This window comes from Ictidomys tridecemlineatus, chromosome 4 (genome assembly GCF_052094955.1).
Source record: "Ictidomys tridecemlineatus isolate mIctTri1 chromosome 4, mIctTri1.hap1, whole genome shotgun sequence".
Taxonomy (NCBI): Eukaryota; Metazoa; Chordata; class Mammalia; order Rodentia; family Sciuridae; genus Ictidomys; species Ictidomys tridecemlineatus.
In genome coordinates this window covers 58,253,178-58,275,686 of record NC_135480.1, presented here as the reverse complement: position 1 = coordinate 58,275,686, position 22,509 = coordinate 58,253,178, and the positions used below count along the sequence as shown (strand labels likewise).

Here is a 22,509-nt window from a genome sequence, read left to right as displayed (position 1 = left end):
GAATCTCCAAGCATGAGCAGTCTTTAACTTGAAGGATGGTTATGGGCAATGTGAAGGCAGCAGTACCCAGAGCCATCACCAGGGGGCGAACAGAAGTTTCTCAGCCCTTGGATTTTGAGTTGGTATACAGGCATCATTTATATGAAATTCTAGAGATCTTCCATTTTTGTGAGAATAATGCTGGGTAATTCTTGATCCTAACTCCAGCCCCATATTTTTTTTTGTTGTTGTTTATTTTTAAGATAGGTGCCCTCATCCCTTCCCTTCCACAGTACCTCTCTTTGAGGTCTTCATCCTCCCTATTCCAGTGAATCATCTATTCTCCCTGTGGTGGGAAGAGGGGAATGGTTTTTCTCCTTAGGCTTGCTTTGCCACTGATACCATACACTTGTATTCCTAGATCCTAAGTGTTGGAAAATATTCTTGGGGATATTGAAAAATGAGTGGTTCCGTAACCTGTGACCTTGCCTTGGTTCTTTGTAAGTTTCTCCAAAGAGTTTTAACTGAAACAAACAAGAAACAAGTAACTACTTTGAAGATAAATTTTATTTTGAAACAGTGTCTCTTTTAAAGTAAAGACAGCTTTCTCTTCAAGTGTGGGAGTTGGTTTCTCATGGTGACCATCTTGCTTAGTGCCCCTCCTCATTTAGCTGCTAAGACCATCGCATTCCACCCCCCACCCCACCCCACCCCACCCCCAGCTGTTTCCCCTGAGTCATTCAAATTATCACTAGCTGGTATTACAGGTAGAAACAACTGCACAATTTGAAGTTTAAAAAAATAATCCCAGCTCCTTCTGTCTCTAAATTGCTGTGTGTGACTCCCGCCGCCCCCCCCATACAGGGGAGACTTCATTTTTTTTTTTGATAGAATATATACTAAAATAATTTTTAGTTTAAGTAAGCAAACATTTTAAACATTTTTAAAGAAGACAGAGAGTAGCAAATCAATAACATTGCAAATGAAAAATAAATGGTTCATTACAGATAATTAAACGGTTAAAAAAAAAATACTGTACAGTTCTGTGCTAATAAGCTTCAGAAACTTCCTGGAAAATAGTTATATGAAAATTAAAATGTCCAACCAAAAAAAAAAATCAGAAATGTTTCCGGAGGAAAAATAATTAAAAGATGTATAAAATTATTTTCCACATATGTAAGTTCCAGACTTCTGAAGCATTTTTGCAAACAGAAGCCAGCTGAGAAAAGAGCCCTGTACCATCCTGCTCTGGGAGAATTTGGGGATTGAACAAAACAAGCTAAAGGGACCTGGGAAAGCCCAGGCTTTTCTTCTGCACTGGTGTCAGTAGATAAATCCCAGATATTTCTCTGTGCCTTGGGGATACATCTCTTTTCCCCTCTTTCAATCTCTTCTCTATTTAACCATAGCTCCAAATATAACCTATGGAATACTTGCAGATTCTTGAATGGACCAAACTTGCTAATTTTTACTTCTGGATCATTTGTTTCTCCCAGTATCATGATTCAGTTGAGAGTGAAGCAGCAGAGGAACTGTTGGTACCCCAAAAGTGATAATTTTTTTTTCCTTTAACATTTGTGAGTGCATAATAATTAAGAAGATAACAGAAGCTAAAGACAGGACATGGTTATATGTCTGTTGAATTAATAGAGAAATGAATTAAAAGAAAAATAGAGGAAAAAAAATACTGAACAAAATAATTTTTGTTTTTGGTACTGAGGATTTAACCCAGGAGCAGTTTATCACTGTACTACATTCCCAGCGTTTTTTTACTTTTTGTTTTGAAAATGGGTCATTCTAATTTGCTTAGGACCTCACTGAATTGCTGAGGCTGCCCTCAAATTTGCAATCCTCCTACCACAGGCTCCAAAGTTTCTAGGATTTCAGGAATGTGCCACCCACCACACCCAGCATGAACAAACTAGGAATGAAAAATTGAATGTCACAGTGAAGTGGGACAGAAGACACTGGACACCTGAAGAATTTTCAGGAAGCAGACTTATTAACTGCAGGGTCCAGACGGGCTGTTGCCTAAAAATTCTCCCCTGAACAATGAGGATAAAAATCCTTTGAACTTTATACGCCAATTTTAGCAGGGGTGGGGAGCGGGTGAGGGGGAGGTTCATATGACAAGCACTTTTCCGTTCTATACTCTAGACAGAAGTTTCACACATTTTTTTTTTTTCTGCAAACCTGACATGTATAAACAAAGAGGAAGCTACAAACCACAATGCCTTCTGTAGATTTTTGCTGATGGCTGATGTTCTGCCAAAAAGCTCTCTGATAAGAAGAGAAACTAACTTATATGCCACAAATATGGTGGGGGTTTCTGCTTAATTACGGTAAGTGTTTCTGGGTGGGGGTGTCTGGCCTGCTTTAATAGAACTCATGGGCTTAGTTAGTAAACACATCTCAACTAGTGATTTAACAAATCTGCCTAATGATTAACTATCTAAATGATATGAGTTACCAATATTGAACTAAGGAGTAGAAACTGGAACGGGAGAATAATATTTGACTCCATTAATGTGAGCCAAAACATATGTCCAACTTTTTTGGATGCAGATTTTTTTATTTTTTTCAGTTGCTAAATTCCCAACAAATTTGTTATCGTCCTTCTCCCTGGGACTTTCTTTGGATCCTAAAGCATGAGTGAGATTATGAAAGAGCCCCAAAGGACAACTATACCTCGTCAAGCAGTTTCCAAAGGTAGCACTGTTCATTCTGCATCAAGATCTTCAGGAGGAAGGAAGCAAGGATTTTCTCAAATAAAACATAGAAAATGAATCCATCAACTTAAATTCTCTTCATGAAATCACAATGTGCTTGCATAATCCTGTATACAAGAAGAAGGGTGACTTTTCCAGTTCAAGATTCCTCCCCATCAGAAGTTTCAAGCTTACCTCATTTTCAAAGCACTCCTCTTTGTCTAGGGCCCAAAAGACCAGTGTGAGTATGAGAGGCCAGTAACTCTCAGCCTGATTCACATAAGGATCATGTAGAAAACTTAATTTTCTTTCATAATCAAGGTTATCCAGGCACATGTTGAAGCCAGATTTAAAATTAGGTAGTCAGTGTAGTTAGGTAAATCGGGTATAATATCGAGTAAGACCCAAAACGGAGGGAGGCCATGTTGAGAATAAATTCCGGGGAAAAGCTGAACGACTCTTGGAATGTTAATGGAGTCCGGGAAACACGGGACAACTCATGGAGTGTTAATGTCCCCAAGGCCCAGAGCCTATCCCAAAGAAGTGTTAATAAAACAGCTTCCAGCAAACTTGAAGATGCTGACTCAAAAGTCCTTCCTGCCCAGATTACTTCTTAGGCCCACCTATGCCCCACCCTTCGGGCCTTCCCACCTACATTCCATCACTGAAAGAACTATAAAAAGGGGAACACATTCGGCCTTCAATGGATTCCACCTCTTGGGTCCCCTTCTTCCTCTGGGGGAAGTCTTTTCTGCTGTCCTTTAATAAACTTCTATTTTCCACTCTGACCTTGCCTCGGAGTGCTTCTCTGGTGTTATTCTTCAACATTGGGGAAGCAAGGACTCGTCACCTGTCAACAGAGGTAACATATTGGAGGTTCCCAACCAAGATTCTACACCGAGTAAGCGCCTCTCCACGCACCCCATGTCTTTCTGGAGGGTAAGGTGGGCACTCAATGGCTACTTAAATGCAATTAGTGCAGCCACTTCAAGACTTCAAGACTTGGGTGAGAGGTTTCCTGGCTTAGGCAGCTCTCAATCACCTTTTCAATACAGAGCAGGCATGTTGGGTTTTACCGAAGCTGCTTCCAACTTTTCTGTCTAGGCCCAGAGAGCAATTGGCGTAGGTACACAGTGTCCCTAATCCCAATCTGCCTCAGATGCGTGGAGGTAGAGGAAGGAGTTTGGAACAACTGCGGAATTCCGGTCTGGGCTACACTCAGATATATTCCTAGGGTTCCTTTCTCTTGAGTCCCCTCCTGACAGCCCTAAGGGGTATCTAGGGTGATCAGTAGATGAATGGCACTGAGGGAAAGCCCCAATCATATTTGCCTCTGTGTGGGCTACACAACACTCCCAACTTTGCATCCATTCCTTCCTGGATGCTCCCCTTCCTCCTCGGGTCAGGATTGTTAGCAATTCAGGTTGTAGGACTGAGAGAAAGGCATGGGATAATTAGTAAAAGCTGCCCAGGTTCCCTAAGGTGCATAGGTAACTTTCAGTAGTCTGTTTTACCGCTCTGATGTTTAAAATGTGCTGTTCTCTTTAAGCTGCTAAAGGGAGGCATTTTTAGAATCAATTCTTCCAGTAATCTCTCAGATAGAAAGCACTACCTTACAACCAGGAGATTTGCCTTACCCTCAGGGTAAGGGATACTGCCCTTGACAGTTCTGCTTCCTCACACGTTGAACTTTGAACCTTAGAGAAGCACGCCCACGCCAAGGCAAGCATACAAAGCTGGGTAACATAGATTTCTCCTGGGAGGGAGGAGGGGGCCATAGCTGGTATCTTGGTATCCCCAGAAACAAGGTGTTCTGCCCTTTTTATATGACCTAGGTATCCTTTGTTCTCTTGCCCTCTTCCCTTCATCTCCTTCTTTTCAGCTTACCAGACTAGGCCCAGAAATGCTCGGTGGGATGGCCAAAAGGTGGGAAACAGGTGGGTTGAAGGGGGAAGGGCTGGATGGAGCAACTCAGGACTCACTAATTAACAGCTGATAGCTTCCTGTAGGGAGGGGCAATTGCTGGGACAGGTTACCTTAGCAACAGATTAAGGCGGGGGGGGGGGGGGGGTAGGTTTTTGATAAGGGTGAAAGAAGGGCTCTGAAGGAATTAACATTTCAATCCCTCTGGGACTGTCTCCAACTTCCAGGACTCACTCAAAATTGGCCTCCTTGATCCAGCCTGACCTACCTAGGCTGACTGCCTGTCTAATTCTGGCTTCACCAGTAGCAGCCTCTGTTATGACAACCAAAAATCTCTTTGGAGTTTGAGAATTTCCCTGCAGTGAACATTTCTCTTTCTCCCATGGAGAAACACTGTTAATCCATCACCCTCTCCCCAGTGGCCAGAAGATCCACAGGTTCTTTGGCCCAGAAACTTCTTCCCTGTTCCTCTTCCTGTATGCCCCAAGAATTTCACTTTCGTTTCTCAGCCAGCTTTTGGGAGGGAGGGACTACTTGCAGCTGAGCAGCTTGCGGTGAGTGAATCCTGCCCTGACTTTTCTCCACCACTTTAACCAGGAGTTGAGATTTCCCTGCTGGGGCCTGAAGGTGTGTGGGGAGACTTGGTGGGGCAGAGGGTGGGAGACCCTGGGAGGAAAGTACTAAGTGAAGTCCGTCGAGGGAGTTTAATTCCTGCTCAGAGACTGGTCTGCTCTGAAGGGAAGTCAGGAGTGCAGACAGTCTTAACTGCCTTGAAAGGGAGAGTGATGAGGAGTCTTGCTTATTTCCTGGAGGAGTGCTTGTTTCTCCAGGCCAAGTCCATCCCTGTTAAACAGCCTTCCTGTTCTGTAGGTTTAATTTTCTACCTCATGAGGAAAAATGGAATCTCCTTGGCCTCTGTTTTTCAAAGACAGAAACAGAAGGCTTCTTCATTTGTGTTCCACTGTACCTCCTCAGAGGAGAGGGGTCCCTGTATTTCAGGGACCTTGTATTTGTGAAAGCCCAAGCTCCTGAGCTGAACTTGTTAGCAGCAGATAGAACACAGCCCATGGCAGAGGGAATGTCGCTTTTCACCTGCCTCCTGGCAACCACGGAGAGGCTTTGGCTTCCTGTCCTGTCCCTAGCCCTTGGCCTACCCCAGGACAGCTGGTTAGATGACCTGACTGCTGTCTGCTTCTTTGTCCCCTTTTTATTTTGTGTCCTGGAGCTCCAGTCTCTTGTTTTTCTCGGAATACAATTGATTATTTTGATGTTTGTTTCAGTGCTGGGGAAAGAACCCAGGGCTTCCAGCATGGCATGCTAGACAAGTGCTCTGCCCCTGAGCTGCATTCCTAGCCCTTTCTATTTTTCCTCTTGAGTCAGGGTCTTGCAAGGTTGCTCAGGCTGGCCTTCAACTTGGGACCCTCATGCCTCAGTAGCTGGGTCTGCAGGTGTGTGCCTCTTCACCTGACTTGCTTACTCTTACTTCAGAAGTGCATGTGATCCTATATCCTCCCCTGCCTTGGAAATTGTTCATCAATCTTTCTCTTGTGCACACCTATCCTGGGAAAAGAGATATAACCAGAAGAGAGTCCCAAGGGGTTCTCAGAGAGAGAAGGGAACTGTGCTCAGGACCAGCGGGGTCTTTGGTATAAGTGATAGAAAAGAATTTCAGCAGGTGTCAGTAGAGGCACAAATATTTATTGAGACTAGGAAGGGTTAGGTATTCAAGGGAAAATGTGGGTCACTTTTACAGTAAGAGATGGTTTTGGGACTCCCAGCTCTTTTTAAAGGACATTTTGTGAGAAGTGGAAAAGGGAAGGTATGTAGGAATGATATCAGTATGGTGATCTCAAGGAGATTATAGCAGTCTGGTCAGTCTTAGGATCCTCATACTGACCTAGTCTTTATTATCTGATCAATATCATAGTGCAGGAAAGTCCCCCTAAAAAATTACAGGTTTCTCAAAATACCCTCTCTCTTTACCTAATCCATTTATTGGTGGAGGGGGTAATTAACAGTGCTCAAGATAGTCATCACAAGTAAATGGATTTAGGTTTAACTTTAAGATGTAGAGATTTCCTAGGAATTTGGGAGTGACAAGCTTGTGAGACAAAAGGTGGTTTAGAGAGTGACAGCCTGGAAAGGTATGTGGAACTTCTGAATTAAATTTTCATTTCCTTTATGTCCTCCTTCTTTTTTTTTTTTTTTTTAAATCCTACCCCACACCTTTGCATTGATTGTTACCTCCATTTATTACTGTTTTCTTTGCTCGGAGCTAATTATCAAGAGTAGGTTATTTTCAGGAAGAACCTAAAGTTGCAATGGTCTTGCTAATCAACTTGCTGTCTGTTGACCCTGAGTATTTCCCATTTGAGGCTCACTTGTGAGCAATTGGCCTTGATAGGTGCATTCTGAAACCCACCATGCTGTCCCACATTCCCACTTCTCAGAGTTGACTGTACCTGCCTTGCTATGAGTCTGCCTAACTCCTGGGGAGGGTTTGCTTCTGCCCAGATGCTGATCTAGCAAGATACAGGCCAAAATGGACTGACTTAGTTACAAAAAGCTCAATTTGAAGAAACTAAAGCAGGTTGCTGATGTGAAAAGCTTCAGTAACCATCCATTCAACTTTCTTTTTTTTTTAAAGAGAGAGAGAGAATTTTAATATTTATTTTTTAGTTTTCAGTGGACACAATATCTTTGTATGTGGTGCTGAGGATCGAACCCGGGCCGCATGCATGCCAGGCGAGCGTGCTACCGCTTGAGCCACATCCCCAGCCCCATCCATTCAACTTTTAATAAATATGAAATACATATAGGAGCTTACATCCTAGTTAGGTAATGAAAACAAACAATAAGTTATTAATAGAATATACAAGAAGATATATAAGAATATACAAAATATATTATTCATATATACATATATATGTGTGTGTGTGTGTGTGTCTATACACACATAAGAAGATAGAAGATACAAAATTACCGATATTACAGGGTTGTTTTTTTTTCTTTATTGGTTCTGTTTAGTTTTACATAACATTAGGATTCATTTTGACAAATTTATAAAAGCATGGATTAAAGTTTGTTGTGATTCAGTCCTCAGTACTTCTCTGCTCCCTCTATTTCTCCCTTTTCCTGTTCCCTTCCCTGTACTCTACTGATCTTTCTGCTATTTACTTAGTTTTTTTTTTTTAATTAGTGTCTTCAAAATGTACATGATAGTGAGATTCACTGTGGGATACTCATATATGAACATAGGAAAATTAGATTAGATTCACTCCACTGTTCTTTCCTTATCCCATACCTCCTCCCTCTTCTTCAGTCCACTTTGTCTACTCTATTGATCTTATCTCCCACTAGGTTGGATTAGCTTCCACATATTGTAACTGAAAGCTCAGTCCCTGTCCCCAAAGCCTATCAATGCCAATTTAATAATGAGGACATGGTTTTGAGAAAAAGGAAAAAGAAGTTTTATTGCTTTGCTAGCAAAGGAGAAACACAGGGAACTTCTATCCCAAAGGCTATGGTTCTATTGCTCAGGAGGGGCTGTGGGGTTTTAAAGGAATCCTTCAAGGGTTATGTTCCAGGTGTGCTCTGGTAGAGGGTCCCAGGGTACCCTGGTGGCCTGTTAGGATTCACTTGTTAATTTGGAAGATATTCACTTCTCAGATCCTCAGCAGTCATCTCCTTCCTATAGTGGGTGTGTTCAAGGGCAATTAACTAGGGGAAGAAAAGAACACTTTCTCCCTAATCTTGTTAGGGAAGGGGAGAGAAGAGCAGAGAGAAAAAAAACATCAAAACAAAAACAGCCTTAGAGCAATGAGGACTACATTCAGAAGGTGAAGGGACCACTGTTACAATATCAGATAAAGCATTTGACTTTTGATTTTTTTTTTTTTTTTGAGACTGGCTTGTTTCCCTTAGCATGATATACATAAACATGTGCTATGTATGTATCTATATGTATAGATACATTCATTCATCTGTTGAAGGGCACATAGATTTGTTCCACAGCTTGGCTACTGTGAATTGTGCTGTTTTATGGGTTCAAAAGAGACCTGAAAAAGGCCTTTCAAATTTAAGTAATTTTTCATCTATCCCTCCTTGTAAGGAGAACTTTGAATAGAATCTGAAGAATGTGAGGAATTTAAACTCTTTTAATACAGGCTAGGATTTTCTCAGACATTGAAAGTAGGACAGGGTTGGTTGGGCAAGAGTTTGCAGTGAGAATAGCAGGTGGGCTCAGAGGGATGCTGCTGGGAAAGGGGAGGTATAATCTAGCCCTAACTGGACCATCATCAAAGCTAGGTTTGAGCAGAGGAGAGACTTGATTGTCATCTGCTTTTAAGAGGCTTCCTGCAGTCAGTATCCTAAGAAAACAGTGAAGAGAGCCCAGTAAGAAAGACAATGAAAGTATTAGGAACAGTAGACAATTTTCTGGAACCCAGGCAGAATAAACAGGTGGCTTGTAACAGTGTGGTGGCAGTGGACGTGGTTAAAGTGTTTTCTTCCTCTCAACTTATCCTACTGGACTAGACAAGAGGAAAGGACAATACTAGGGGTTGCTAATTGAAAATGGTACCATAGTAAAAAGTGACTTGGGAACTCATTGACTGTCTAAAAACTTCAAAAGACAGTCTTCCCTAAAGTTCACTTCTTAAACACACTCTAATTTTACTACTTAACCTGAAGAGAGACATAGTTTGCATTTACACTAGTGCAGATGGTAGGGGAAGACTCAAGTGTTGGGTGCAATCACTTGACGCCCATGTAGTGATAAGGAAAGACTTCTGAGGTGCCCTAAATTTAATTACAAAGTGGAGTGGAGGTGGGAAGAGAGAGAAGGTGGCAAGGAGGTTAATTAGTTACAAGCTACAGGCCACAAACACCAAAGCACCATTTTACATTCATGACAATTAAAACCTTAAATCCTCTCAACCCTTCAAGGTTCCATATTGCCCACCTACCCCAAAGGTGGTGTAAGCCCGCCCTTCTTTTTAATAACCCATGTAGATTCAGTGTAAATAACCCCTCTCTGCCTGCCTTCAGTTTTCATTATAAAATTCTCTGACTTAGATTTGGCAGACATTTTTCCAACTGCCACCTAGCCTCGTTGTTCAGGTGGCCGAGGGAACTTGTCCTGGGACTGATTCTTGTTGACCAGCATCTGTAATGGCACCCAATAAACCTTTTTATTTCAGAGATCTCTGTTTCAGGAGTTCCTACTTTTCAGGAGTTCCTAACTCACAGTAGTCAGGTGACCTGGGAATTCTATCAGAAAGATGCCGCTCATGTTTTCTTCTCTACTTCCCTGAATGCTGCTGGGCTTGGGTTTCTCCCAGGCAGCAGTGAGGTCATTGCCCACATGCGGGAATCTGACTTCTCTGTACCTTCCTCATTCTTTGGCTGTTAAGGTGGCAGCTGCTTTGTCAGCAACTTGTCGCCCAGCTGTGGAGATGTGGTCACAGCTCCATGGCAGAGGCATTTTCCACTACTTCCTCCTAAGATACTAAGAGGAAGCAAAGATAACAGAGAATCCCACATATATGATCAGTTCATAGCTTTAGTCATAACAAGTGAGTATATATATATCATGTAAATCTTGCTAGTCATGAGAGCCTGGTATGACCTATAGGTAGTTACTATAGCCAGGACCTAACAGCATTTGTCCTTTAGATGACTTTTAGTATTGGACTATTGTCTAGATTAAACCCACCAGCCCAATTTTAATCTTTCTTATTAGGTTCATTTTATGGATGAGGTTGAGGGAGCAAGTTGGTCCCTATGCCTGAAATATCTCTGTACATCTTTCATCATGCTCCATGATTCTTTTGAAGAGCTGGGAGATGGTATTTATTGGTTATCACATATTGCAGGTCTTACACTATGAAACTTTTTTCTTTTCTTTCTTTTTTTTTTTTTTTTTTTGGTAGTACTGGGTTTTAAACCCAAGGGTGTTCCATCACTGAACTACATCTTCAGACAGACCAAGTTGCCCAGGCTGGACTCAAATTGGCGACCCTCCTACCTCAGCTGCTTGAGTCACTGGGATTATAGATGGCACCCAGCTCAAACCTTTTTAACTGTATTAGTTTCCTAGGGCTATTGTAAAAATTACCATATTTTAGATTACCTTAAACAACAGGAATTCATTCTCTCAAAAGTTCAGGAGGCCAGTAATTCAAAATCAAGTTCATAGTAGACTTGGTTCCTTCAGGAGGCTATAAATGAGAATCTGTTTTATACCTTTAACCTCCAGTAGTTTCTAGCAATCTAAGCATTCTTTGGCTTGCAGCTTTATCACTCCAAATCCTGCCTCTGCTTCCTTATGTGACTGTGTGTCCCCTTCTCTACTCTACAAGGATGCAAGCCATTGGATTTAGGACCCATCCTATCTTGTAAGACCTCAACTTGGTCACATCTACAAAAATATTATTTCCAAATAAAGTCACATTCACACAGCTGAACATACCTTTGTGGGGGACTGTTTTAGTCAGTTTTTTCATTGCTTTAACCAAAAAACCTGACAAGAACAATTTTAGAGTAGGAAAAGCTTTTTTTTTTTTTTTTTTTTTTTAAAGAGAGAGTGAGAGAGGAGAGAGAATTTTTAATATTCATCTTCTAGTTCTCGTTGGACACAACATCCCCGCCGGCATGCGGTGCTGAGGGTCGAACCCGGGCCGCCCGCAGCCAGGCGAGTGCGCCACCGCCCGAGCTACACCCCCAGCCCAAGGAAAAGTTTATTTAGCATTCATGGTTTCAGAAGTCTTATTCCACAGACTGCCAACTTCATTGCTCTGGGTCCCAGATGAGGCAGAACATCTTGGTGGAAAGTTGTGGAAGAGGAAACTCACACATGTTCACATCACATACATCCAAGTTCATTTGATTAACAAGGGGATACAGGCAGGGACATACAGCATCCAGCACAGAGATGATCCTCACAATGATGAAAAAGGATTCCATCCCTCTGTTGAAAGATCTTTCTTTTTTTTTCTTTTTTGGTACTGAGGCTTGAACCCAGGGGTGCTCAACCACTGAGCCACATCCTCAGCCCTTTTTTACATTTTGTTTAGAGACAAGGTCTCACTGAGTTGCTAAGTGTCTTGCTAAGTTGCGGAAGGCTAACTTTGAATTCTCCATCCTCCTGCCTTAACTTCCTGAGCAGCTGGGATTACAGGTATGGGCCACCATGTCCCACGAAAGCTCATTTTTAAAGAGAACAACTATATGTGTTGGAAAGTTTACAAGTATATGTAAACTAATGTAGCTTACATAAACCTCATTCCAACATACTGAGTATCTTGTTAGAGTCAGAACACAGTTTCTAAGGACCTAAGGGGTCCATATATATATATCACAACTCTTTTGTGAAAACAAGGTCTGTGCTTGCCAAAAAAAACATAATTTAAAAAAGAAAATAATAGGAGCAGGTAATCCCAGTGTCCTTTGTATTGGAAGTAAGACCTTATGCCTAGGGATAATCCTTTTCTTCCCTCACATGTCCAATTTAATTCCCAATCTTCTTTTTTTTACCTCATCATATTTCTTCAGTTTTTTTTTTCTGCTTCTGTTTCCTCCATCAACTTGTCCTCCTTCCTCCCATCCAATGATGGAAAGAGGGTGTTGCTTTTGGAAATAGATCATCACTTTCACTTCACTCGGGAAGTGTCAGATAGCCAGGTCCTGCGGGATTGCTAAAGGCCTAGCTTATTACCTTGTTAGATGTGAGTTATTTATATATTCATTCAGCAAAGCAAATTATCACTTTCTGCCCACCAGCCACAATTGCAATTTGAAATTTGAGATGCTGTCTTCTTTCCACAGGGCATTTACCAATGTGATTCCATTTACCTAAAAATATTTCTCCTCTTCCTCATTCTACATTCCCTTCTCATCATTCAGCTTTCAATTCACTTTTTAACCATTTAAGGAGGATATCTTGGATATTCCCTTCGGCACATTATTGGATTTCTTCAAAGCATATACCTCTGTATAGTAGTGCTTATTGTACCTGTAATTTTATACTTTTACACCTTTGTTAAAGATTATTTAAGGGGCTGGGATGGTAGCTCAGCGGTAGAGTGCTCACCTAACATGTGCAAGGCCCTAGGTTTGATCCTCAGCACCACATAAAAATAAATAAATAAAATAAAGATATTGTGTCCAGTTACAACTAAAAAATAAGTGTTAAAAAAAAAAGATTATTTAACTAGCTTCTGTCTTGTTTAGTTGACCACTAAGTTTATTATGGCCAGTGTTATCTGTTTATGTTCAATTTTGGACTTTTGATTTTAATCCATTTTCTAGATTTTAATCATTGAAGACAATTTATCTTCAGTGATAATTTGTTTTGGTGAATAAATATATAAATAACTCACATCAAATATATAAATATGGATTAAAATATCCATGCTATGGTCTCCCTTTACAATACTGAGACATCTCTCTTCTGACCAACAGTTATCCCACTGGAATTTATTTTCTTAGCTATCAGAGATGAATATGATTTATTTATACCATCTCCCCAAACCTACAAATATACATCTTTAGGTTCCTGTCAACATCCCTGACATATTTTTAGACCAAGATAAAAATCCCATTGCCTACAAACACAAGACTGGTCTGGATTCCTCTACTTCTACTCTAACTTAGAACTGGGTATTATATTAGTCATGTTTGGTTGCTCTGACCAAAATACCAGGCATAACAAGATGAAGGAGAAAAGGCTTGTTTTCACTTATGATTTCAGAGGTTTCAGTCCACGATTGGCCAGCTCCATTGTTTTGGGCCCCAGGTGAGGCAGGTGGAAAGGCATTGCAGAGGAAAACTACTCAGCTCATGGTATCCAGAAAGATGACAAAAATTATGAGGGAAAATCTAGGGACAAGTTAAGTCCCAAGGACATACTTCCCCAACGAAGCCCTACCTGCATATAGTTTCCACCACCTTCCAGTGGTTCATTCAGCTATCAATGGATTAATCCAGTAATGAGGTCAAAGCTTTCATGATCCAGTCATTCCCTTAAAGTGCCAACTCTGAATATTGCTGCACTGGGTGCCAAGCATTCAAACATAAGATTTTGTGATGGCTAATGTGCATTCATTCAGTGATGCATTTGCTGTTCAATAGATAAGTTAGACCAGTCCTGTCTAATGAGGAACCATGTAAGGAGAGAGCTGAAGGAAATATAAAAAGCCATGCAAATATCAAGAACAAAAACCCTGGGGAATCAGTGGCTCAACTGGGCCATTGAATTTCATTTCTGATTTCTCCCCTCTCCTTCTTTTGGTTCCTCTAGAGTGTGGTCTTGATCAGTCTTTAATGTGCGCACAGTTAGAATCCTTATTCTTGCCATTCTAACACCATCCTTTTTTAATTTGCCTAGTCATCCAGAAGGATTTACATCAGAAAAGCATCAGGAGTTATGACCGGAGGAAGCCAGGGAAGAAATGCGATGGCTTCAAAAACCCTGGTGAACACACAAGAAAAGGCAAAATGTCCCATCTGCCTAAAGAATTTAACAGAGCTACTGACTCTAGGCTGTGGTCATAGCTATTGCCAAAGATGCATCTCTAGGAACAAGAAGTCTGTGACCAGCCCAGGAGGGGAAAACAGATGTTTCCTATGTAGTATCAGGAACTTATTTGGAAATACCAAAGCTAATCAGCCTCCAGCTGACGTAGCAGAAGGACTCAGGGAAGTCAAGTTGAGCCCTAGCACTGTGCAAAATGCAGACTTATGTGCACGCCATGGAGAGAAACTCCTACTCTTCTGTGTGGAGGATAGGAAGGTAATTTGCTGGCTTTGTGAGCGTTCTCAAGAGCACCGTGGGCACCGAACATTACTCATGGATGAAGTGACCAAGGAATGTCAGGTGGGTCCCTTGATGGAGAGAGAAAGGGCAGAAGGTGGTCCTGAGTAAGAAATCTCACTTTCCCATTTTTCTTTACTCATGTTGACCCTACATTCAGTTTCTAATACCTGGAGTCTGTATATTCCCTTCATTTACATAAGGGGTGATCCTAAGGTCTTAGCCAGAGTAGATTTGGTAGTGGTGGTGATGGTGGTGGTGGTGAGTCTTCCTTTCATTGTAAGTAGAGGATTCTTTCTCAAATTTAGCTGTAACTGCTCCTCTTAGCAGGATGATCATGGGGGGAACATTGTGGGTTGAATGTGGTTGAATGTGCTGTTGGTGAGATCATTATCATTTTTGTCCCCCAGGAATAATGAATACATTCACTTCCAATTTTCCTCCCATGTCATAGATTTTAATCATCAATCTCACAGCTTTTGTAAACTCTATTGTCTTCTGAGGTCAACCTGGTTTTATCCAGGTTCATCCTCTGTCCAAGGGTAGAGAAACCTCTACGCTTGATTCTGGTGTGATTCCTTTCCCACAGGACAAGCTCCAAGCAGTTCTCAAGAGGCTGGGGAAGGAACAAGAAGAAGCTGAGAAGTTGGAAGCTGATATCCAAGAAGAGATCACTTCTTGGAAGGCAGGAGAAAACTCTCCCTGAGAGATTCTTACACAGGAAACTCGGGCAGGACCTTTAGTTTTAATCCAAGGAGCCCCTTCATTCTTTGTCCCCGACTCAGAATAAATCCAGCAGCCATTTGACTAGTTTCTTGTTGTGGGGGAGGGCTGGAGAGCGGATATGTCGTGGTACACAAAATATTTGAAATTGAGCACTGTGATGGACTGCATGGTGCAGAAGCCTAGAGAATACTGTATTCCCTTTTTCTTTTCCACTGAAGCTCCTACACTTTGTAGGAGGGCACTGGGCAAAAGACCAAAGATTTCTTCAAGGTTCAAAAATGAGGAGCATGATAATGGGTAGTCATGAGTATCCGGGGTAAGAGTTTACAAGTCAAGCCCCAATGAGTGTGGGCCTAGAAAATATTGTCTGAGGACACTGCTTTAGTAGGTACTGAAAGGAAAATAGTAGGGAGAAATAAAAACCAATTCCCCCAGAATTGCTCTCCTGCTTCTATACTCATGGCTCGAAGTTCCTGAAAAATGTTTGCCTCCTGGCTCCTAATATATTACACCGTAGACCCTCAACAGACTCATTGCATCTCTCTCTCTCTCTGCCTATCTTTACAGTGTCAGGTAGAGACTGAGAGAAAAAGGATACAAATGGAATTTAATCATCTTAGAAGAATCCTGGACAGCGAGGAAGAGCGAGAGCTACAAAGATTGGATCGGGAGGAGAAGACGACACTGGATAGCTTGGCAGAAGCAGAGGATGAGCTGGTCTATCAGAAGCAGTTGGTGAAAGAGCTCCTCTCAGATCTAGAGCGTCGGAGTCAATGGTCAACACTGGAGCTACTGCAGGTAGAGGAATCACCTCATCTGAGGTTCTGGAAACAAGCCTGTTACTTTATTTTTATAGCTAATAATAGTCTATGTTAAATAGGCTTGATGAAGGCATTCATTCTCACCTTTTTCTTGATCTTGGGGAAAAGGCATTCAGGTTTTGACGATTTAGTATGGTGCTAGCGCTAGGGTTTTGTAGATGCCCTTGATCAGGAAAAAGCAGCTCCTTTTTGCTCTTAATTTGTTAACCCTTCCTCTTTTGCTTTTATCTTGAAAGCATGTGAAATTTTATCAAGTACTTTTTTTTGGCCTCCTTGGGGATCATCATGCAGTTTTTATTCTTTATTCTATTAATGTGAAGTATTACATTGATTCATTTTCTTGGCTGACCATACTTGCATTTCTGAATTAAATCCCATCATGCTTAGAGTAGTCATGACTTTTTTCCTAGATTTGATTTTTTTCAGTGCTTTTTGAAAAATTTTATGTCTATCTTAAGGAATGTTGGCTGGGGGATTGTTTTTTGTTTTGTTTTGTTTTAACTTGTGATATCTTTGTGTGATTTTAGTATCAAGGTAGGGTTGGCCTCAGATACTATGTTGAGAAGTATTTCCTCCTCTTCTGTTTTTTGGAAGAATTCGTGAAATTGTTTTAGTTAAAGCTTTGTCCTGGGGTTTCATAAACTGACTTCCAGACCACTCACATATAATCGAATCGAGTCTTTTTTTTTTTTTTAAGGAAAGATTTTTTTAGTATTTATTTCTTTTAGTTGTACACAATGCCTTTATTTTTATTTATTTTTATGTGGTGCTGCGAATTGAACCCAGGGCCTTGCGCACACCAGGCGAGCATTCTACCACTGAGCCACAACCCCAACCCCCCTGCCCCCCCCATCAAGTCTTTATTGAAGTACACTGGTGGCGACTGACCAGAACATAAAGCTGTTCCCCTGATCAGCCCCAAACAATTGCAAGGGCGCTCCTTATAAGCCTGAAAACTGCAAAAGGGATGTTTGGGGGTCTAGCCAATGCAAGCAAGCCAGGTTACAGAAGCAGGACAGTGCAGTCAGGTGGCGGGAAGCCTAACCAATCACAGTTAGCCCAGTCACCCTAGTTACAGAAACAATGCCCCATTAGGTAGTTCCATGTTCTTAAAGGTTTCTATAGCAAAAGGAAAAGAACATCTTGCCCCAGTCATGACCCTTCTACTTGGCATGGTTGTTTTACAGAATGGAGTCACAAAATAAAATGGAGTCACATTTGCTTTTACTATCACAAAATATTGACTTTTTTTTTTTTTAAAGTCTCCAGCAGAATTCACCAATGAAATCATCTGGTGATTTTTTTTGATAGAAAGTCTTTGACTTCCAATGTAATTTCTTTACATGTTTTGTATCTATCTATATTTTCTGTCTTCTTCAATTAGTATTGGTAGTTTCTGTATTGCTAAGATTTGTTCATTTCATCTAGGTTATCTAATTTATTGATGTAGAACTGTTTATAATCTACAATTCTTTTTTTTTTGTCCCTGGTGCTGTGGATTAAACTCAGGGCCTCACACATGCTAGGCAAGTTCTCTACCACTGAGCTACACCCCAAATCCCTTACACTTTTTAATTTGTGTGAGGTCAATAGTGATGTCCCATCTTTCATTCTTAATTTTACCAATTCATCTCCTCTCTGTTTTTCTTCATATTTCTAGCTGAAGGCATGTTCATTTTGTTGATATTTTTAAAGAACTCTGTTTTGATTTGTCTGATTTTCTTTCATATTTGCCTATTCTTTCTTTCATTAATCCTGCTGTAAGCCTAAAGCTTTTTCTTTTGGTTCTGGGGATTGGACTCAGGGATGCTTTATCCCCAACCCTTTTGATTTTCTGTTTGAGAAAGTGCCTGGCCAAGTTGCTAAGGGCCTTGCCAAATTACTGAGGCTGTCCTTGAACTTGAGATCCTCCTGCCTCAGCCTCCTAAATCATTTGGTTTACAGGCTTGAACCACTATCCCCAGTTTAATCCTAATACTTTTTTTCTTTCTCTTTTTTATTTATATATAACAGCAGAATGCATTACAATTCTTATTACATATATAGAGCACAACTTTTCATATCTCTGGTTGCACACATAGTACATTCACACCAATTCGTGTCTTCATACATGTACTTTGGATAATAATGATCTGATTTCTATATTTTCTCTTCTTCCTAGGACACAAGTGGAATCATGAAATGGTACATATGGGTGACAAAGAATAGTGCTTTTATACTATAAAGGAAGGTTTGTAGCCATTAGAGACATTTCAGTCAGAATGAAAAAATGTCCCATGTCAGGGAAATTTGGATGCTGTATTATCTTCACTTGTTGGCTATAGGTGAGGCTCTGAGTGTTCCATATCTACTGAGAACTGAACAGATTCTATGTTGGCGAATTTGGTGGTTGGAGTTCAGAGTTAGGGTCAGAAACTTTATTAGGGGTAAGGAGTTCCACACTAGGACTCCTGAGACTTCCCTCATTTCACTTACCCTTGGTCCCTGCACACAGTTCTGGGTCCCTTATTTCTCAAGTGCTGTCTTACCGCGTAAAGGACTCTTGTCAAGTCCTAAAATAGACCATAGGGAATATCTTTTTTTCTCCTCCTCTTCTCCCCCACTCCTCCTCTTCTTCCTTTTTCTTCTGGTACTAGGGTGGTACTCAGGTACTCAGGTACTCAACGGTGCTTTACCACTGAGCTCTACCCCAGCCCTTTTGAGACAGGGTCTCATTATATTGCCAAGGCTGTCCTCAAACTTGAGATCCCCTTGCCTCAGCCTCCCAAGACTCTGGGATTATGGGCATGCACCACCACACTTGGAAGGGACAGTTTCTTATATTTTATTTTCTTACATGGGAATAGAAGGAATCAGAACTATACAGTCCTCACTGTATTTCTTAAGAAAGAACCAAGCCTTGGAGTTAGTGGTTTTGACCCATGTTGCCAATAATTAATCTTTTTTTGTTTATTTGCTTTAGAAACTCATATGAAAAAAACTTAGTCCTTGTGTCTGTGGTTGCCAACCCACCTGGTGGCATCAAATTCTACACAAACACAAGAAATTCTGACCATATTCACTTCGGTAATCATAGCTTCTTTGCCAAGTGTTTGTAACTTCCCCATAGAACCTGAAATCTCTAATGTGGACTCTGGGATTCAGGCTCTGGACTGGTACACACAGAGTACCCAAGTCACAACCAGGACCTGCAGCTTCACTGTTGATTGCTCAGGCATCCACGTACCTGGCCCTCCCAGAGAGACCCACTGAAGTGAGAGGACTTTTCCATATCATGTAACTTTTTCAGAAGTAGCAGAGACTTTTTCTATGCATTACTTCATCTAATTTTGAGTTATTTCCATGAAGTATCAAGTATTCCATTTTCAGAAGAGGGAACTATTGCTTTCAAGAGGTATAGATCCTCCCAAGGTCACACAGCGGGTACGTGGGAGCATATTTCACACAGTGTATTTCTTCTGGCTCCACTTTCGAAGCTTTTTCCCTTGGGTTCTTTAGGGAAGAGGTATCCATGATGTGGAAGGATAAGAAGGCAGTGGTGTTGGCGGGACACAAGATGAAAATGTGGGGGTAAAGATATTCTGTCATTCCTAGGAGTGAGATCTGGACTCTGAAGAAGCCAAAAACTGTCTCCAAGAAGCTGAAGACTGTATTCCGTGCTCCAGATCTGAGGGGGATGCTGCAGAGCTTCAGAGGTCAGTAGAGCAGGGAAAGAGTACAGAGTACGGATAAGGATTTTTTGTGGCATCAAGGGTAGCAGGTCTAGTCTAAGAATGAGGATGGAAGAGAGGAGGGAGGTCAGAGAAAGGGTCTTCTGTGACAGAGGATATGATCAGGAGTGAAGGAGAATGGCCAGGCGTCTGGCTCATCCTCTCATTTGCAGTTCACAGCTCCACCATATGCTCTCCCTTGCCTCTACTTTGGATAAGAGAGAGATATTGGTGCTTCTAGTTTTCTTTGCTTCTAATCAAAATTATTGCATCTTTTCTCATTTCAGAGCTAACAGATGCCCAATGCCACTGGGGTAAGAAGTTGCAGGGTCTTCAGATGACTGTATTTGGATCACCTCAGAAGCTTGTGTTTAATGAGATCTTATCATCTGAGCCTCATGTGGTCTCACGTAGACATTTCTCTAGCATTCCACCCCTCCCCCAATCCATCAACCCAACTTTGCTCCAAGTGCATTTCCCACGTGCCCTCTTCACAGTGAGACCAGATAAACCTGTTCCATGTCTGTCACTGATCTTTTTTTGTTTTCCCTTGCAGTGGACTTAACATTGAATCCAGGCAACTTAAATTTGAATCTTGCACTTTCGGAAGATGAGAGACAAGTGACAAGCGTGTGTATTTGGCCACTTAAGCGTTACGATTGTGGCATCTTAAGCTCCCAACATTTCTCTTCAGGGAAACATTACTGGGAAGTTGATGTATCCAAAAAGACCAGCTGGATCCTGGGAGTACACTGTAGAAAACGTTCTGCAAAGTATGCTGAGAGAAAAGACGCGAATCATACAAATGTGTCCTCCACATACAGACCTAAGTACGGCTACTGGGTTATAGGTTTACAGAATAACTTTGAGTATATCGTCTTTGAGGATTCTTCCAGCTCTGATCCTAAGATGTTGGCCCTCTTTATGGCTATTCCTCCCCGTCGTGTTGGGGTTTTTCTCGACTATGAAGCAGGCATAGTCTCATTTCTCAACGTCACAAACCATGGGTCACTCATCTACAAATTCTCTAAATGTTATTTTTCTCAGCCTGCTTATGCATATTTCAATCTTTATAAATGTCCAGCCCCCATGACACTGTGCCTACCAAACTGCTGAATTTTCTTATTCCCTCATCTCCTACTTTTGGATTCCTTGTCTAGAGGCTCCTCTCCTGTTTCTGAATACATCTACATCTGCACCTTTCATCTTGTGGTCTTTCATCCGTGTGGTCTCCCCTCTCTACTTGAGATGAGCTACACTATGATGTATCTGGTTTGAGTTAGGAGAGATGCTTTTGTATGCATTTACTCTTACTCATATTCTCAAAGATAGACATCAAATCCTTTGTAAAGATGGAGAATTGTTATGCTGAGCATGGTGGCACTCCTGTAATCCCAGGAGCTCTGGCTGAGATAGGATTCAAAGCCAGCCTCAGCAATTTAGCAAGATCCTGTCTCAAAATTTAAAAAACAAAAACAGGGAGTTGAGGATGTGGTTTAGTGATTAAATACTCCTGGATTCAATCTCTGGCACCAAAATAAAGATGGATCATTGTTTAAAATATCCGTGCCCTCCCATTTCTCCATATTTCCCTGCCACTGATCTGAAGAGAGTAGCAAAGCCTCTTGGCCACCCATTTGTGTCATTTAGAACAATCCACACAAATCACTCCTGTGACCAGGATGACCAAAAAACTGAAGAGTCTTTGAGCAAATGTCAGTTTGCCCAGGATACCCAAGGTTTATTGGGGAGTTGAGGAGAGAAAAACATCCACTATAGATTTACCCAGAGTGAAGAGTCATCTTCAGAGGATTTAATTCAAATCCTGTTTCCTCTGTAATAAACTGTGTAATGGTAAATAAATTTTAGGGTTCTTTTTTCTCAAATACAAATTGCGATTTCAAACTGTACCTTAGTTAAGATTATGTGAAACTAAATGTCAATAAATATAAAATGCCTAATTAAGTGTCTTATACGTAACAGTAACTAAATACATGCATTTGTGATTACAGAAAATTTAGTCTTTGTTAATCTCCCCACCAGTTTGCACTCTTCAGAATAGTAATAATTGTTTCTTCTGAGTTTTCATTTTCCAAATACCCAGAGTCTGCTGTTAAGACCACTTCAGTTCTAGTTTTGTTTTATAAAACTTTTTATTATTGAGGCTGGTATTATTTTTATTAAAAGAAATACATTTAAAGACTGCAAAACAAACCTGTGAGCTTCCATAGTCTGTGCAATATAAGGAGCCATGTCTAGATATAACTGTAATGTGGGACAACCATCTGGTATTTAGGGCTTTTCCTTGTAGTAGAAGACTTGAGTGTTCTATTGTTAGTTGCCACTCTATGCATCTTCTTTTGTTTTCTTTCTGTGGAGTAGAAAGGAGAGCTGGGGAGATGCTGGTCAAAGGATCCTATAGCATTATAGGAAAACCTTAGGTACAAGAAAAGTTGAAATGCTCAATCCCTGTAGCCATTAATGAAGCAAGAGCAGGTCAGGGTGAACTGCTTCAGGCCAGGGTGCTTCTTGCAGATGACAGATGTGTATGCTGTGGATCCTTAAGACCTGAGCTTTGAATTCAGTCAGAATTTCATTATCATAGTGGTGTTGCTACTTCGCCTTAACTAAGTTAACTAAATTAATTGGACTCAGTTTCTCTTTGGAAATAAATTTGCCGAGATTTACCCCATTGTGATATTGTAGTAATTAAATGATATGTGTGCAATAACTTCTACGTTTCCTAGCACATATGCCTTGATCTAGATGTCCATTTCCTATGTGAGATGAAATAATGTTGAAAATAAATATTAATATACTTTAAGTAT

General features: G+C 41.0%; 2 protein-coding genes across 9 annotated transcripts in view; one reads left to right on the top strand and one right to left on the bottom strand.

Annotated features, from left to right (window-relative positions):
- The first annotated feature begins 4,882 nt into the window (after positions 1-4,882).
- Trim34 (tripartite motif containing 34) lies at positions 4,883-22,508 on the top strand. 7 transcript variants are annotated; one of them, XM_078046574.1, is made up of 8 exons: positions 4,888-5,164; positions 13,999-14,487; positions 15,014-15,109; positions 15,718-15,948; positions 18,133-18,155; positions 19,566-19,666; positions 19,969-19,995; positions 20,238-22,508. In XM_078046574.1, exons 2-8 carry the CDS (start codon positions 14,038-14,040, stop codon positions 20,795-20,797), a joined length of 1,488 nt encoding a protein of 495 aa, XP_077902700.1. In that variant the 5' UTR covers positions 4,888-5,164; positions 13,999-14,037; the 3' UTR covers positions 20,798-22,508. The 7 variants fall into 7 exon arrangements, 5 of the variants coding, with proteins under 5 accessions (XP_077902703.1, XP_077902700.1, XP_077902701.1 ...); XM_078046575.1 differs by having other exon boundaries at positions 4,888-5,237; XM_078046576.1 differs by lacking the exon at positions 4,888-5,164 and adding an exon at positions 5,950-6,058.
- LOC101955567 (tripartite motif-containing protein 5) overlaps positions 21,816-22,509 on the bottom strand; it is a 184,037-nt gene continuing 183,343 nt past the window's right edge. For both annotated transcript variants that reach the window (XM_078046590.1, XM_078046589.1), the window contains exon 7: positions 21,816-22,052. In XM_078046590.1, the coding sequence (XP_077902716.1) occupies positions 21,937-22,052 (116 nt within the window). In that variant the 3' untranslated portion in view covers positions 21,816-21,936. The remainder of the gene's footprint in view (positions 22,053-22,509) is intronic.

Coding starts and splice junctions, on each gene's coding strand:
- Trim34 (XM_078046574.1), top strand. CDS start 14,038: ATGACCGGAGGAAGCCAGGGAAGAAATGCGATGGCTTCAAAAACCCTG. Junction 15,110..15,717: donor AAGAGATCACTTCTTGGAAG/GCAGGAGAAAAC, acceptor CTATCTTTACAG/TGTCAGGTAGAGACTGAGAG. Junction 18,156..19,565: donor ACAAGTGGAATCATGAAATG/GTACATATGGGT, acceptor TGTCATTCCTAG/GAGTGAGATCTGGACTCTGA.